We start from the raw sequence: 14,350 nt of genomic DNA, 5'->3' as shown, positions 1-14,350 counted from the left end.
CCCAGTGGCGGAAAAAAACAATCTAAGGATGGAGCCGATGCCCAAGCGCACTATCGTCCAAGGGAGGAGTCACCTATCTCGTGACTACAAAAGACTTCTTCCAAGACAACAACATGCAATCATCCGAGCCCAACACCAGGTGGCGATCTAATGCAAAGTGTAGTATCTGCAGGTCATATGCCTCGAACAAAGGCGTTTCTATGACTGGCATGTCAACCCTGGAAAAATCAAACCTTCCCAAAGGAGAGTTGCAGTCTTGTTTACCGGTGTCCTACATATGATGAATGCAAGGCAGCCCTATTCTGGGGAGAGGATAGATTTAAAAGTGGATTAAGCAGTCTCCCCACAGAGCCCGTCACACTAGACTGTAAATCCAATACCACCACCACCAGTCAATGAGTAACCTGGGTTGGGAGAAGTAGCACCCACAATCTGACTGGGGAACATCCAAAATGTATCTCTACCCTAAGGACAGCTTGGATGGAGAGCAGCCAAGCAATAGGACGTTGCACCTCTTATGAATTAACATAATCATCAAGCCCAGTAAGCAAAACTGAAAATCAGTGGAAAGCACAGGACGGGTCATGACAACACAGATTTGTGAATTTCCCCAAGGTGCCAGACTGGACATGGAAGATTTTCATAGAAGCTTCCTCGTATGCTGGTAGGTATTGCGGTGCGGCTCCATGTCAGGTCCGGCCCACCCCAGATATGATGTCAGGTCACTATATCTACGTCACCAATGTGGGCTGATGTCAGTTTCATTCTGATCTCGGTCTGAGCTGTCGGACACAGAAGCACTAGAAATCAGAATATGCCAGTGGGCAGCTCCATAGTATGAAACTGTAGGAAAGTGCCCCTTATCGACATGGTTGCCCACACTTTTTGCCTGGTACACGATGTGATTTCAACTGAATGTATACTGTGTTCCTGCCAACCAGATCCACAGTGCCAGAGCTCTTTCCCAAACTGTGCAATTGTTTCCCTAATTGGCAAAACCTTTAGCACCCGCTGTAAATCCCTAGTAAATGGGACTCTGGTACCTAGGACCTGAAGTACTAAAGCAGGTCACTAAGGGCTGCAGCACGCATTGTGCCATCCTAAGGGCCTCTAACCAAGAACATGCATGACTGTCAGTGCAGGCTGCGTGTCTTGGTGCAGACAAAAAAGAAAACAACATGTCACACATCCCTGTGTGCCATGTCTTCTACCACTGCATATGATATTTGTAAGTCAGCTCTGCACCCAGCGCCCCTGGGCCTTTGAGAAAAGGGCCTAATGTGTCCCCCCCATACCAGAGCATCGCAAGGCCAGAACCCAATTGTTGGTTCAGCCCGACTGGCTTTTTAGCCAGAGCCTTGTAGGAAGATGGCTCTGTATATACTATACCAAAGTAAGGTATAGTGTGCACAGAGTCCAGTGGATCCCTGAAGGCTTACTGAGGTAAATGTAATAATACCTTACTCTCTATTTGTGGTAGTGTGGGCGAGCAGTAAGGCTTTATCAGAGGGTAGTGTTAAGCATTTATTGTACACACTCAGGCAAAAAATGATGCCACACACTCAGACTGAACTCAGATCAAACGTTTGTATGAAAAAGTATTTCTTTAGTTGATAATTTTATTTTTAGAACCAAGCAGGACTTGGTACAGATAAGTAGAATTGTACTTTTCAAAATGGGCAGTTCAAAATAAGCAAGCTGGATGAAACTGACTGTTACTGGTTTGTAAAATATTTGAAGACAAAAGGAATTTGCAATTACTTTGAGATTACTTTTCAGATTACTCGGGAGCACTTTTTAGATTACTTTTTTTTACTCTGTGTGGTAAGCCTAGATATCAGACTGGGACAATCTGACATCTAAAAATCAGTTTTGCATTAACAAAATGGCTTAGGTTTCCATACAAACAAAAAAAACCTGTGGAATTGTTTTCAGAGGAAAACAGTCAATACAATCCCAGGGAGAAAAATTAGATTATCGGTTTGCAGGTAACCAATTGGTTTTTAGGGTTTAGTTTCTAGGGTAAGAACAAGGGTTCCCCCAGGGTCAAGGATGCATTCAAAGAGCACCCTCCGTGGCACTAGGGCGGCTGGGTGAAGAGTGCTGAGGCCCAATGTTAGCCCTCTGGGGCTAGGAGGCCATCGATTGGAAGCTGCTCTTGGGCAAGCCACAGGGTTGAGGGAGCAAAGCTACTAGGGTTGAGCTCAGGGTAAAGAGGGATCTGAGTTAGCACACAAGGTGCACCCACATCGGCACAGGGGCGGCCGGATGCAGGATGCTGATTTGGCGTTGGGTGCCGTGTTGGTTTAAGTGGGAGATCTCCAGTCACAACAAACACCGACGATTCGGGCAGGGAGGCTTCCTGGAGGCAACCACCGGTTGGAGAGGTAATGTGGGATGCAGGGGGTTGCTTGGACACAGTCAGTTGGCCCACCGAATGCTGTGGGGCGTCAACTGCAGGGGTGTCTTTAGGCATCGGGTTTCCTTACCAGCTCCGGTCACGGTCGGGGGTACTGTTCAGAAGGAGGCTGCAGGCGTCATGGGGAGGATTGAGGTAGGTCGGGCATCACCAGATCCCAGGTCAGGTTCACTGGGGAGACATCCTCAACGTGTTGGGCTACTCAGACTCAGGTCATGGGCAGACTAGAGGATTTGGCCAGAGCCAGAGTCTGGTTCTTGAGCAAGTCCAGTGCTCACGAGAAACAACGTTTTTGCAGGGAGGGCAGGGCTGGTCCTCAGGGTTCTGCGGGGCTGCTGGCTGCAGAAAGCGCCAAGACTCCGCTGGTCGAGGTCAGGACAGGCTGGTAGGGCTGGGGCCAAGGCAGTTGGTGCCCTCCTCTTCTTCCTTCAGCACTGCTCTTCGGTTCTTGCTTGCCACAGGAGGCAAGGTTTGGGATTGACCCTAAATACTAAACTTAGGGGCATTTCAGGTAGGTAAAGGTTGGAACCAAAGGGTCCCTTCCTTGGGGAGGGTACACCCCCTATCATGCCACCCTCCAGGGGCATAAGCCGCTCTCTGGTTGGCTGAATCCCCCCATATGCAAGTTGGTGGGGACTGAGTTGTGCCTCGCCTCCTCCATCTGAGGGGTGGAGTTGGCTCCCATCTTGGTTTTCCCTTCGATTCTCACTCCCAAAGTGGGAGTTAGAACCGGTGAGCACAAGTTGCTGGGAGCAGCAAATAGCTTGGTCAGCTCACAAAGGCGGCAAGCCTTTGAAGCTTCCACTTCGCTGACCCGGCTCATCCTGGAAGGAGGAGGCTTGGCACCTCTGCCCAGGATGTGCTTTGTTTCAGGACCCCGAGAGCAGGAGGTTCTCGACCCAGGGGTCCAGAAACATGTCTGGTGGTGACAGCTGGCGAGCAGTCACTCAGCCAGGACACTAGAGTTAGGTCTTTTTTTTTGAGTGAGCATCTCTAAGATGCCATCTCTGAGTGCATTTTTCATTAAATCTCGCACTGGTATTAGTGTGGGTTTAATGTGCTGAGAAGTTTGATACCACACTTCCCAGTTTTCAGTAAAGCCATTATGGTGCTGTGGAGTTTGTAATGACAAACTCCCAGTACCATATACTCTTAGTGGTATTACTGCTCTCAAAATGTCTAAGAATTGGCTTAGACACTGTAAGGGTACAGTGCTCATACACCTGAACCCTCACCACTGGCATAGGGCACCCAACTAGAGGGGTGTCTTACCTATACCATAGACAGTGGGTTGCAGGCATGGGACACAGGTATGTGCACCATGTAGACTCTTCATTTTGTTCTGCACACAAACACGCAGCCTGCAAAGGCTTTGAGTGTGTAAAGATACAAAGCCTTCCCTGGCCACAGTGCTCTTAGTACATGTGGCACCATTTACAAGGGAATAACTTGTGGCCAAAGAGTGGCAAGTTTGTTTTCAATGCAGTTTAGGGAAAGAACATAGACCCTTGGTACCTGGTTGACAGGAACCAAGGGCACACTTAGTCAAAGCACATCAACAGTTTGGCAAAAAGCAGGGGTAACCATGCAAAAAGAGGGCACTTTCTTACACTTGCTTCATTCTCTTACTAAATGGATTTCCCATTTCTCTGTAGCAGTATGTAAAAAAAAAAATCAACGAACGTCCGTAAGTCACTTGGGGTATACACCAAAAAGCATTTCCTCATCAAAGAACAATAGCACTGTACTCCTCCTACACTGTGCTGGATGAATGCCATCATGCTCAAACACGCAAACAATTGTATACCTCCTCATTTACTTAAGAACTTTGTAAGCTGGAGGTCCTAGTATCAAAAGCACTTACATAAAGATATGCCCTTACAACAAATGACTAGCTGAAGTCATGCCTCAAAGCAGGCTCCTGCCGCTTCATCATACAGAATTTTAAATGAAGCAATACGATTTACTCGGTCATTCAAAATAACTGGGTGAATTAAGTTTTTCTGGTGGAAGTAGTTTGACAAACATTGCTTCTCCAAATAAGGGTGGCAATTTACTCAAATGTGAGTTTACAAAAAGGCTTTTCTCAGACAGCTGCTTATTTTCAGATAATGCAATCCTATCAGTGAACAAGATATCAGGGGTGCTTGGGGAGTTGCTTACAATGAAGAATGAATAGTGCAGACTGTGTGCAGTCAACTGCACCATCTTTTTGCAGCACTCCCTGGTTGACTTCTTCCAGAATTCTTGGAGAGCAAATGGTCTACTTCTGCAAACGGATTGCATCTTAAAGAAAGGCCTCTCTGTGGTTTTAACAAAATAAAGGGGTTTCAGCATAACACTTGCCAAATCTTTTGAACGTTTTTGCTCCTAAAGGGTGTCATGAATTTCTGAATGGTCTACATGCAGCACTTTTGAACTGGTTCCTGTCAATTAGCCAGATGCTGCTCATCAAAGAATAGTGAACGGACACAAGCAATGTGAAGAAATACATTTGCTGCAGCAAATTACTACCATTCCAAAGAATGAATGTATGAAGAAATTAACTGGAAAATCACTTTCTCTCTTCCAATACTGCTTTTTAATTTAAGTAGAAACAAAAAAAGGTACCCTACTACACTACGAGTCCCCCTAACAATCACTAGTCCTAAAATTATGCTTTACAGTGCAAAATATGCAAGTAGCACAGTTGCTCAACCAATGCCATGCTTACAGAAAATGATTCACAAAATTGTCTGTGCCCAAAATTTATTAGGCACCGGGGCAGCAAAACAAAGTGGTCAACTTGAGTAGATGCAATAATATTAGAGGGTAACGTTTTCTGTGCTGCCTCTATAACCAAGGACACATGGAAATGAAAAATGTGCATAAGGTCTCAAGCATAAGGAGGGGACACCAGATAGCAGGTTCTACACGTGAGGAAGAGGCACGTTTTGTGATCCAACCTCTACCCAGAAAATGGAAATTAGTCCATTGATCATATGAATCTATTTAGGATTTAATGCAAGTGAAGTTTTTGGGAAAAATTATTTATTTACACAAGATTCTTTGTGAACGAGTAGCGAAACAGAGAAAAAAAAGAAGGACTTATCCTTTTCATTCTTACCCGTCACGTTAGCCAGATATTGAACTGTTGATGTTTTTCCAGTTCCAGTTTCTCCCACCAGCAGCACTGGCTCACCTTTGTCAATGCACACTGAAAGCTGCTCAAGCAGCACGGAGGAAGGGCGGGTAGCAGCAAAGGTCTGTCTATCCCTAAGACAAGAAAAAAACATTTCACTTATTACAGTGGAAACCTTCAATGCGGTGTGTAAGGAAAATGCTACTTACCAGTATGCATCTGTCCTTGGCATGTAGAGCTGCAGATCACTACACTTTTGCATTAGATCGCCGCCTGGTATTGGGCTCGGATGATTGCATGTTGTCATCTTGGAAGAAGTCTTTTGTAGTCACGAGATAGGTGACTCCTCCCTTGGACGATAGTGAGCATGGGCATCGGCTCCATCCTTAGATTGTTTTTCGCCATGATGGAGTTAGTAGAAGTAAAGAAAAAGGATGTCCATGTGTGTGCATCTAAGTAAGACAAAACTGGAACAGATACAAGTCCCGGGGAGGCGGGAGGGCGTGTAGTGATCTGCAGCTCTACATGGCAGGAACAGATGCATACTGGTAAGTAGCATTTTCCGTTCGAGGCATATGAGCTGCAGATACTACACTTTTGCATCGATTGTGCAGCAGTGTCTCCCCTAGCGGTGGTCACATGTATCTGTTGCAGTAGTTTGAAAGAGTTTTAAGGACAGCTTGGCCTACTGCAGCGTGCACATCAACACAGTAGTGTTTAGTGAAGGTGTGTGTTGTAGACCATGTTGCTGCCGTGCATATGTCTTCTGGGGGGATGTTCCCTAAGAAAGCCATAGAGGCTCCTAGCTTGCGTGTGGAATGCGCTCTTGGAGGAACTGCTAATGTACGTTTTGCTTTTTGATAGTATATTTGTATACATTTCACAATCCACCTTAATATTCCAACCTTGGAGATGGGGTTGCCTTTATGTGGTGGAGAGAAAGATACAAACAATTGTTTTGTCTTTCGAAAAGATTTAGTCCTGTCTATATAGTTGAGAAGAGCTCTTAACATCTAGTGTGTGTAGAGCTATTTCTGCTACTGAGTCTGGGTTTTGGAAAAACACAGGTAACTCTACAGATTAGTTTAAATGAAAAGGACTAATGGCTTTTGGAAGGAATTTAGGATTAGTTCTTATAACAACTTTGTTACGATGTAGATGTAAAAATGGTTCTTGATTTGTGAAAGCTTGTATCGCACCTACTCTTCTAAGGGAGGTAATAGCAATAAGGAAAGCTGTTTTCCATGTGAGGAATTGCAGTTCACATTTATGTAAAGGTTCAAAAGGGGGTCCCATGAACCTTATAAGAACAACGTTTAGGTTCCATTCTGGAGAAGGTGGTAACCTTGGAGAATGATTCTTTTTAACCCTTCCATTAATGCTTTAATAGCAGGTACCCTAAAAAGAGACAGATGTTGTCTGTTTTGTAAATATGCTGCAATTTTTACAAGGTGCAGGCGTATGGATGAATATGCCAAGTTACATCTTTGTAAATGTAAAAGGTAGCAAATGATATTCTGGATAGAAGCATCCAGGGAATCAATTTGGTTATTGTTGCAATAAATGGCAAATCTCTTCCATTTAGCAGCATAACAAGCTCTGTTAGTAGGTCTCCTGGCTTCTTTAATGATGTTCATACAGTCTGGTGGTAGGTTAAGATAACCTAAGACTTCAGGAGCCAGATCGCCAAATTCAGTTGATTTGGGTCTGGATGTCTGCTGTCTCCATGGTTCTGCGTTAGCAGGGAAGGTGCCAGTCGTAACTTTTGGTGTGGAACTAGAGAGAGTTCTAGCAGTGTGGTGAACCACGGTTGGCGTGCCCATGTGGGAGCTACCAGGATTAATTTGAGAGACTTGTCTGAGCTTGCGTACTACTAATGGTACGCAAATCTGCCTGACCAATTCATCCATATCGCATTGCCCTTGGACAGCGGGTGTGGAAACCTGGCGGCGAAGGTTGGGCATTTTGCGTTTTCATGTGTGGCGAACAGATCTATGTCTGGATGACCCCACTTGTGAAAAAATGGTTGAAGAACTTGCGGATGTAGTTCCAATTCGTGAATTTGTTGTGTCTGCCGACTCAACAGATCTGCTATTTTATTGTGAACTCCTGGAAGGTGCTCTGCTAGCAGATATATATTTTGTGGAATGGCCGATCTCCGAATGCTCTGTGCAAGCTGGGACAGAGTGTGCCCCCCTGTTTTTGTATATAATACATAGCTGTCGTGGTCCGTCCGGATTAATACAGCTTTTTTTTGTACTTGTACTTGGAATGTTTTGAGTGCTAAAAATATTGCTAGCAGCTCTAGATGGTTGATATGGAACAATTTCTGTTGAATGTTCCACTGACCTTGAGTTTTATGATGTAGGAGATGGGCTCCCCATCCTGTGAGAGATGCGTGTGCTGTGAGCACTATTTGTGGAACAGGTTCGGGGAACGGCCGTCCCTTTGTCAAGTTTTTGGTGCTCCACCACTGCAGAGAGCGAAGTGTGTGGCTGTCTACTAACACCAGGTCTGTTAGTTGCCCTTGAGCCTGGTTCCACTGTTGTGCTAGACATTCCTGTAACGGACGCATCTGCAGTCTTGCATATGGTACTATGAAGATGCAAGATGCCATCATACCTATTAGTCTCATGAACACTCTGGCTTGGAGAGAGTGTTGATGTTGGAATCTTGTGACTAAGGCATGAATGCTCTGTATCCTTGCTGGACTGGGATACGCTAGAGCTATAGAAGTGTTTATTGGAGCCCCTAGATACTGATGTGTATGAGAGGGTTGCAGGTGTGACTTGGTGTAGTTTATTGTAAACCCTAAGTCGTGCAATGTTTGAATTGTCTGATGTGTTTGTCGAACACTGATTGAATGACTTGGCTTTTATGAGCCAATCGTCTAGATAAGGGAAGACATGTATTTGTTGTCTCCTGAGATGTGCTGCTACTACTGCTAGGCCCTTTGTGGATACTCTTGGTGCTGTTATAACTCCGAATGGAAGGACTTTGAATTGATAATGTTGTCCTTCCAGTACAAACCTTAGATACTTCCTGTGAGCAGGGTGTATCGGAATGTGGAAGTAGGCGTCCTTTAAATCTAGTGTTGTAAGGAAATCGCCTTGTTGTAGCAGTGGCAGCACTTGTTGTAAAGTGATCATATGAAAATGAACTGATTGTATGTAATGATTGGAGGGGCCTGAGGTCGAGAATTGGTCTTAGTGTCCCGTCCTTCTTGGGTATTAAAAAATACAGTGAGTAAACCCCTGTTCCTTGGCGTTGTAAAGGAACTATTTCTATTGCGTCCTTTTGAAGAAGTTACAGGACTTCTTGTTGGAGCAGAGTAAGATGTTCTGCAGACATTGGAGCCTGCGTGGGTGGTATGTATGGAGGGGTTGCTGTAAGTTCTATGCAGTAGCCATACTGGATAATTTGGCCTACCCACCTGTCTGTTGCAATGGAATTCCAGACAGGTAGGAGCTGGTCTTGTAGATGTTCTAATAGTTACTCTAACTGATCATAATGAGCCCTGTCATATCTCTAAAGGAGGGCTTGTGTGTTAGCTATACCCCATATCTTAGTAGCTTGCGCAGCTATTCTTTTGCCTGAGGCATCTATGACTTTAGATTCTTTGTAAGGTGGGTGTGCTTCACCTGACGTTTGTGAGTTAGCCCTTTTCCTAGCATTTGATACAACTAGTGAGTTTAATGGTAGTTGTCCTTTAATGTAGGCTGGATCGTCAGGTGCAGGTCTATATTTGTAGGGTTTAGGATCCTAGTACGTACAGGGTCTTTAAATACCTCTGGAGCATGTTTGATGACCCCTTTAATCATAGGAAGAATTTGAACAGACCTTTGCAGTTGTTCAAATGTGTCTAATAGAAAATCCTCGTCTGCCTCAGAGTGCATAGTGACCCCATGGTAAATGGCAGCTCTGCTCAATAGGTGCCTCCAAAACCAATGTTATCCTCTGGGGGGGAAGGTTTTGATGGGTATGACTGTGGGTCTGGAATATCAGGTACATCCCTTGGGTTTGGGTACTACCAGTCTGGATCATCTAAAGGGTATGGGAGGGGGCGTGGTCAAGATGGCGGCGTGAGCGGACGCGTCCTTCCGAGCTCCCGCCGCCGGCCTTCCACAGCAAGGGCTCCGGCCTCACGGAGTCCCTTTTCAGCGACCCCAGTAGCCAGCCTGGCATCCCCTGTGGCCCGAGAGGTCAGCGGGGGTTGAAAGCGGGTGGACGGAGCGAGCACAGCGACCGCAGCCGCGAGGCCTACAGTGCGGCCCGCAGCCGTGACCCGCCTTGGGGGCGGAGCGACAAGCCTGAGCGGTAGCGGCTGAGCCGGGAGCTCGTGGCCGCTGCACGCGAGGTCCGGTGCAGGTGCGGCAGGTCCGGCCCGCGCATACATTCTGCGCGAGGCATCGGCTGGGACCACACCTGATTGCTGCTGCGGACCTGCCACGTAGCCACCCGGACAGGATGGCGAGGGACTGACGCTGGGCCCAGAGGGGAGGAGAGGGGAGCGGCGACCGCGCACAGAAGGCCTTCCCGAGCACGGGGGTATAGGACAGTGGCCGCGAGGCCTGCAGTGCGGCCCGAGGTCGGGATCTGCCTTGGGGGCGGAACAGAAGGCCCGTGAAGTAGCAGCCGGGAGCCCGAGGCTTGGGGATAATTCAGGCGAGGACCGCTGCGAGGTCCGGTGTGGAAACGGCAGGCTCGGCCCACGTACACGCTCTGCGCGAGGCAACTGGCGGGGAGCACGCCTGATTGCTGCTGCGGGCCTGCCACAGACAGGGCAGCAAGGGTCGGCCACTGGCCCCAGTGGTGCAGAGAGGGGCACGCCGATCCCATGCAGAAGGCCTACGCAAGTACTAAGGACACGAGCAACCTGTGAGGCAGCCGGCCTCGAATAGGGAGTGACTGGCACGGAAGGAGGCCTGTAGTGGCGGCAGGGTGGTGGGGAAGTGAGCAACAACGATGCACACAAATAACTCTGCAGGAGCGGGCCTGGGTGTGGCGCAAAGAGTGGGCCATAGCGGGAGGCGGAGGAGACACTGATCATGCCTTTTAGGTGATTTTAATACACATTTGTGTGAATTGAACTGTCAATACGGTGTTTGCCTGGAAGATGATTATTTGGCTTATTCTCACTTTGAACACTCAGCAAAAGGGGGTGCTCTAGAAGAACTGCTGATAGATCTTGATATATCAGAACCCATTTTTGTAAACCCCAAAGACAGAGTTGCAACATACAGTGCCAGGGGTAGTAACACCATTATTGATTTTATTTTTGTGTCATCCAGTATCCTTAAAAATGTCATCTCCTATAATGCAACCCAGACGACATTTAGCGACCATAATCCGGTCATTATGGAACTAATTAACAGCAACCCAACTATAATAAACATTGGATCTCAACCAACTTACCCCACAAAAATCCGGGCTCATGACCAGGGTAGACGAGTTAAATGGTCAAAGATCATTCCTGATGATTTTTTTAATGATTTGTGCGGTAAAGTGGGACCAGATCTAAACATTTGCAGAGACCCATTGACTACTGGAGGGAATGTTATAAATGCCTTTGAAGTTATATGTAAAAATGCTGCACAGTTACTGATGTGTAAACCCAATCATAAGCCCCACAAAGCGTATGGGTGGTTTAATGCAGAATGTTCAAAGGCTCATAAAATCTTATTAGATGCCTTGAAAAGTACGCCGCGCGATACTGTAGAAGTGACAAGACTTAGGAAGGAATATAAAATAACGACTGAGGCACGTAAGAAAGAAATCAAAGCCAAGGCCTGGGAATCATTATATGATAGACTGACATTGAGGGACAGTGCCAAGTTTTCGTCTATAGTGAATACATCACTGCTTAATGGAAGAGATAACGAGGTGATGGAGGTTAACATTACTGAGAAACAATGGCTGGACCATTTTGAGATTATCTATGGCAGTAAGATCGCCACGACTTCTTTCTCCCCCATAGTATCTATAACCCCAGAAACCCCATTGAGAATTACGGTGAATGAAGTACAAAAAGCCATAGAAAACACAGCAGGTGGTAAAGCCCCCGGGCCGGACGGGGTTCCCGCTGATATGTACAAGGCACATTCTCATGTGTGGTCCATAGTCCTTGCAAATGTTTTTAACCTAGCTTGTATGGACACATCGAATATACCTACATCTTGGTCACACTCTATAATTATCCCAATTTTTAAAAAAGGTCAAAGGGGTGACCCAAGGTGTTACAGACCGATATCGCTGATCGATTCGTCATTTAAGATTCTAGGCAAAGTCATTTTAGGAAAAATTAACAAGTGGGAAAAAGAAAATGAAATCTTATGTAATACCCAATACGGGTTTAGAACTGGGAGGGGTACTGAGGACCAGTGTCTTAACCTGTATATGACCATCTGTAAATATACTGTTGCTGCTAGGGGGTCGATCCATCTGGCCTTTATGGACCTGTCAACAGCCTTCGACCTAGTTAATAGGTCGAAGCTGTGGACAATGCTCATGGAGATGGGGTTGGACATAGCCCTTGTAAATTTTCTAGCCTATTTGCACAGAGATCTGACTGCATCAGTGCGTATGACAATGGATGGAAAATGCACCACTGGGTTTAGATCGGCTAGAGGGGTAAGACAGGGGTGCATCTTAGCCCCCATGTTGTTTTCTTTGTATATCAATTCATTGTGTTCAATCTTATCAACTGTGTCACCAGATATACCTAGCATAGGTGGGTCCCCTCTGCCCGTACTGATGTATGCCGATGACACGGTCCTTATTTCTAGAACCCCAAATGGACTGCAGCTGCTTCTTGACTCATTTGGGACTTTTATGCAGAAATTAGACCTGGTAGTAAATATGGAAAAGTCACACGTTATGTCACTGGGGAAAGGAAAGAAAACCACGAAAACCTTGCGATGTAACGGTGTGATACTTTCCAAAGTTAAAATATTTACATACCTAGGTGTAATTTTCGATGATATGGGCACCTGGACCCCCCAGATTGCAAATAAAGCAATGGCTGTGCGTAGGTCGTTTGCAGCCGTATTGAGCTTCGCTAAAAGGTTGGGAGGGAAACCTACAGAAGCCATACTTACTCTGTATAGAGCCAAAACTTTGGCTCTAGCAAGATATGGGGCTGGGATTTGGGGTTATAAGGATCTTACCCCAATACAGAAAGAAGAGAACAAATCCATGCGTTCTCTATTGGGTTTACCACAGTCTACCCCCTCCTTTGCTGTTCACACGGAACTAGGGTTAGGTTATATCGAGGATGCACTTAATATGGCCCCACTACTTCTTTGGGTGAAAGTATGGCTGAATCCTAATTTGACTCTAAATCGTAAAATTATGAGCGATTGTATGGGGAGAGATAGAGCCAAAGACATAAAGTGGTTGAAACATTAAAACCGTAGCTACATATTTGGGCCGCCCGGAACTATACTCGAACCCCGAAAGCCTGTGTAAAGATGATGTCACATGGATAAAAGCTCAATTTATGAATTATAGGAATATCCACCGTGAAGCCCAGGAAATCGAGAAAACCACAGTAAGGGCACACTATTTAGTAATATCAACTATGACTATTCAGCCTTATTTGATTATAGTAAACAAGCCACATCATCGATGGCTATTGACGAAATTCCGTTTCAATCAGATGCATCTTTTATTGGGTGAATATCTGAAATGGAATACGCCTAGGGATAATGCTCCTTGTAAATGTGATGCTTTCACTGATCAAGACCTGATACACTGTCTTTTTTTGTCCCTTTTTTGCTGAGGGTAGGAAAAAATATATCATACCACTCCTGAGGGACAAGGGTTTTAAGCAAGTGAAACCTGCATTGTTGTTTTTACAACTTATGGAGACCCCTATTGTGATGTTTGGGGTTGCAAACTTTTTGGTAGCATCTTTGCGTGCTAAACGGCATAGATTGACGAGTACTCCAACGACGGAACGTATTCTGGAATAGCCCATGTCTAGATTAATTTTACTCTGTCAAGAGATGTTCATTTATTTCTCCCTCTTGTGATCAAGCCTTTAGGATGAAGTAACATGGTAAATGAAACTACTTATAATTCTAATATGATGGTTTTAGGGTACATGAATCATTTTTAATGTTTTAACTGCTAATGACTTTTTATACCCAATTGATCTTAACTGTTTTTAATAATTGCTTATAAATGTATTGTACTGCTGATCTGTGTATGTATGTGTATTTCTGTATAATTGCACGTGTAGTATACTTTTATGATTTTAAAATAATCGAATAAAGTATTTTTGACTCTGACTCTGATCATGCCTTGAGCGGGCAGAGCCCGGAGGTACCCGGACACGGCAGTCTCACCACGTGGCCAGAGGGAAAGGTTTTGGCCGGTGCCACCTCTGGAGGCCGTAAGCCGAGGCAAACAGAGCACAAACAGAGCACAAGTCGGCAAGCGCCACAGTACATCCACAGGTCTGCCTGTAGCGCGGTTCTCACACGGACAATCGGAGGCGGCTGTGCCACGGTCGGGCACCAAGGAGGCAGTGCGGACACGGGTAGAGTAAGGAGGCGGAGTGGCCCCTATCTACCGGACGGCGGGCATATTGCTCCCTGAGGCTCAGGAGTGTCTCGGACTAGGCGCGTGCGAGGGCCTTATCAGACGCCCATTGCCCCGGAGACAATACGCGGCCTAGAAGATTTCCACAGCAAGGCGCCTTTGGCCACGAGACGGCCATGATGTCGGGGACGAGGGTCCGCAAGGATAAGACTGTAAAAGAGATGTTCGCCAAGGCCCAGTCGTCCCCTACAGCTAAGGATACATCG

At 46.0% G+C, this 14,350-nt stretch overlaps 1 protein-coding gene across 1 annotated transcript in view; it reads right to left on the bottom strand.

Moving 5' to 3' along the window:
- The window catches only part of MDN1 (midasin AAA ATPase 1), a 2,221,312-nt gene that overhangs the window by 2,042,461 nt on the left and 164,501 nt on the right, over window positions 1-14,350 (bottom strand). Inside the window, exon 14 of the mRNA XM_078648266.1 lies at window positions 5,526-5,674. Within this exon, the coding sequence (XP_078504392.1) occupies window positions 5,526-5,674 (149 nt within the window). The remainder of the gene's footprint in view (window positions 1-5,525; window positions 5,675-14,350) is intronic.

Source organism: Lissotriton helveticus, chromosome 6 (genome assembly GCF_964261635.1).
Source record: "Lissotriton helveticus chromosome 6, aLisHel1.1, whole genome shotgun sequence".
Classification (NCBI taxonomy): Eukaryota; Metazoa; Chordata; class Amphibia; order Caudata; family Salamandridae; genus Lissotriton; species Lissotriton helveticus.
Note: the sequence above shows the minus strand (reverse complement) of the source record. Positions and strands in the feature narration are given on the sequence as shown.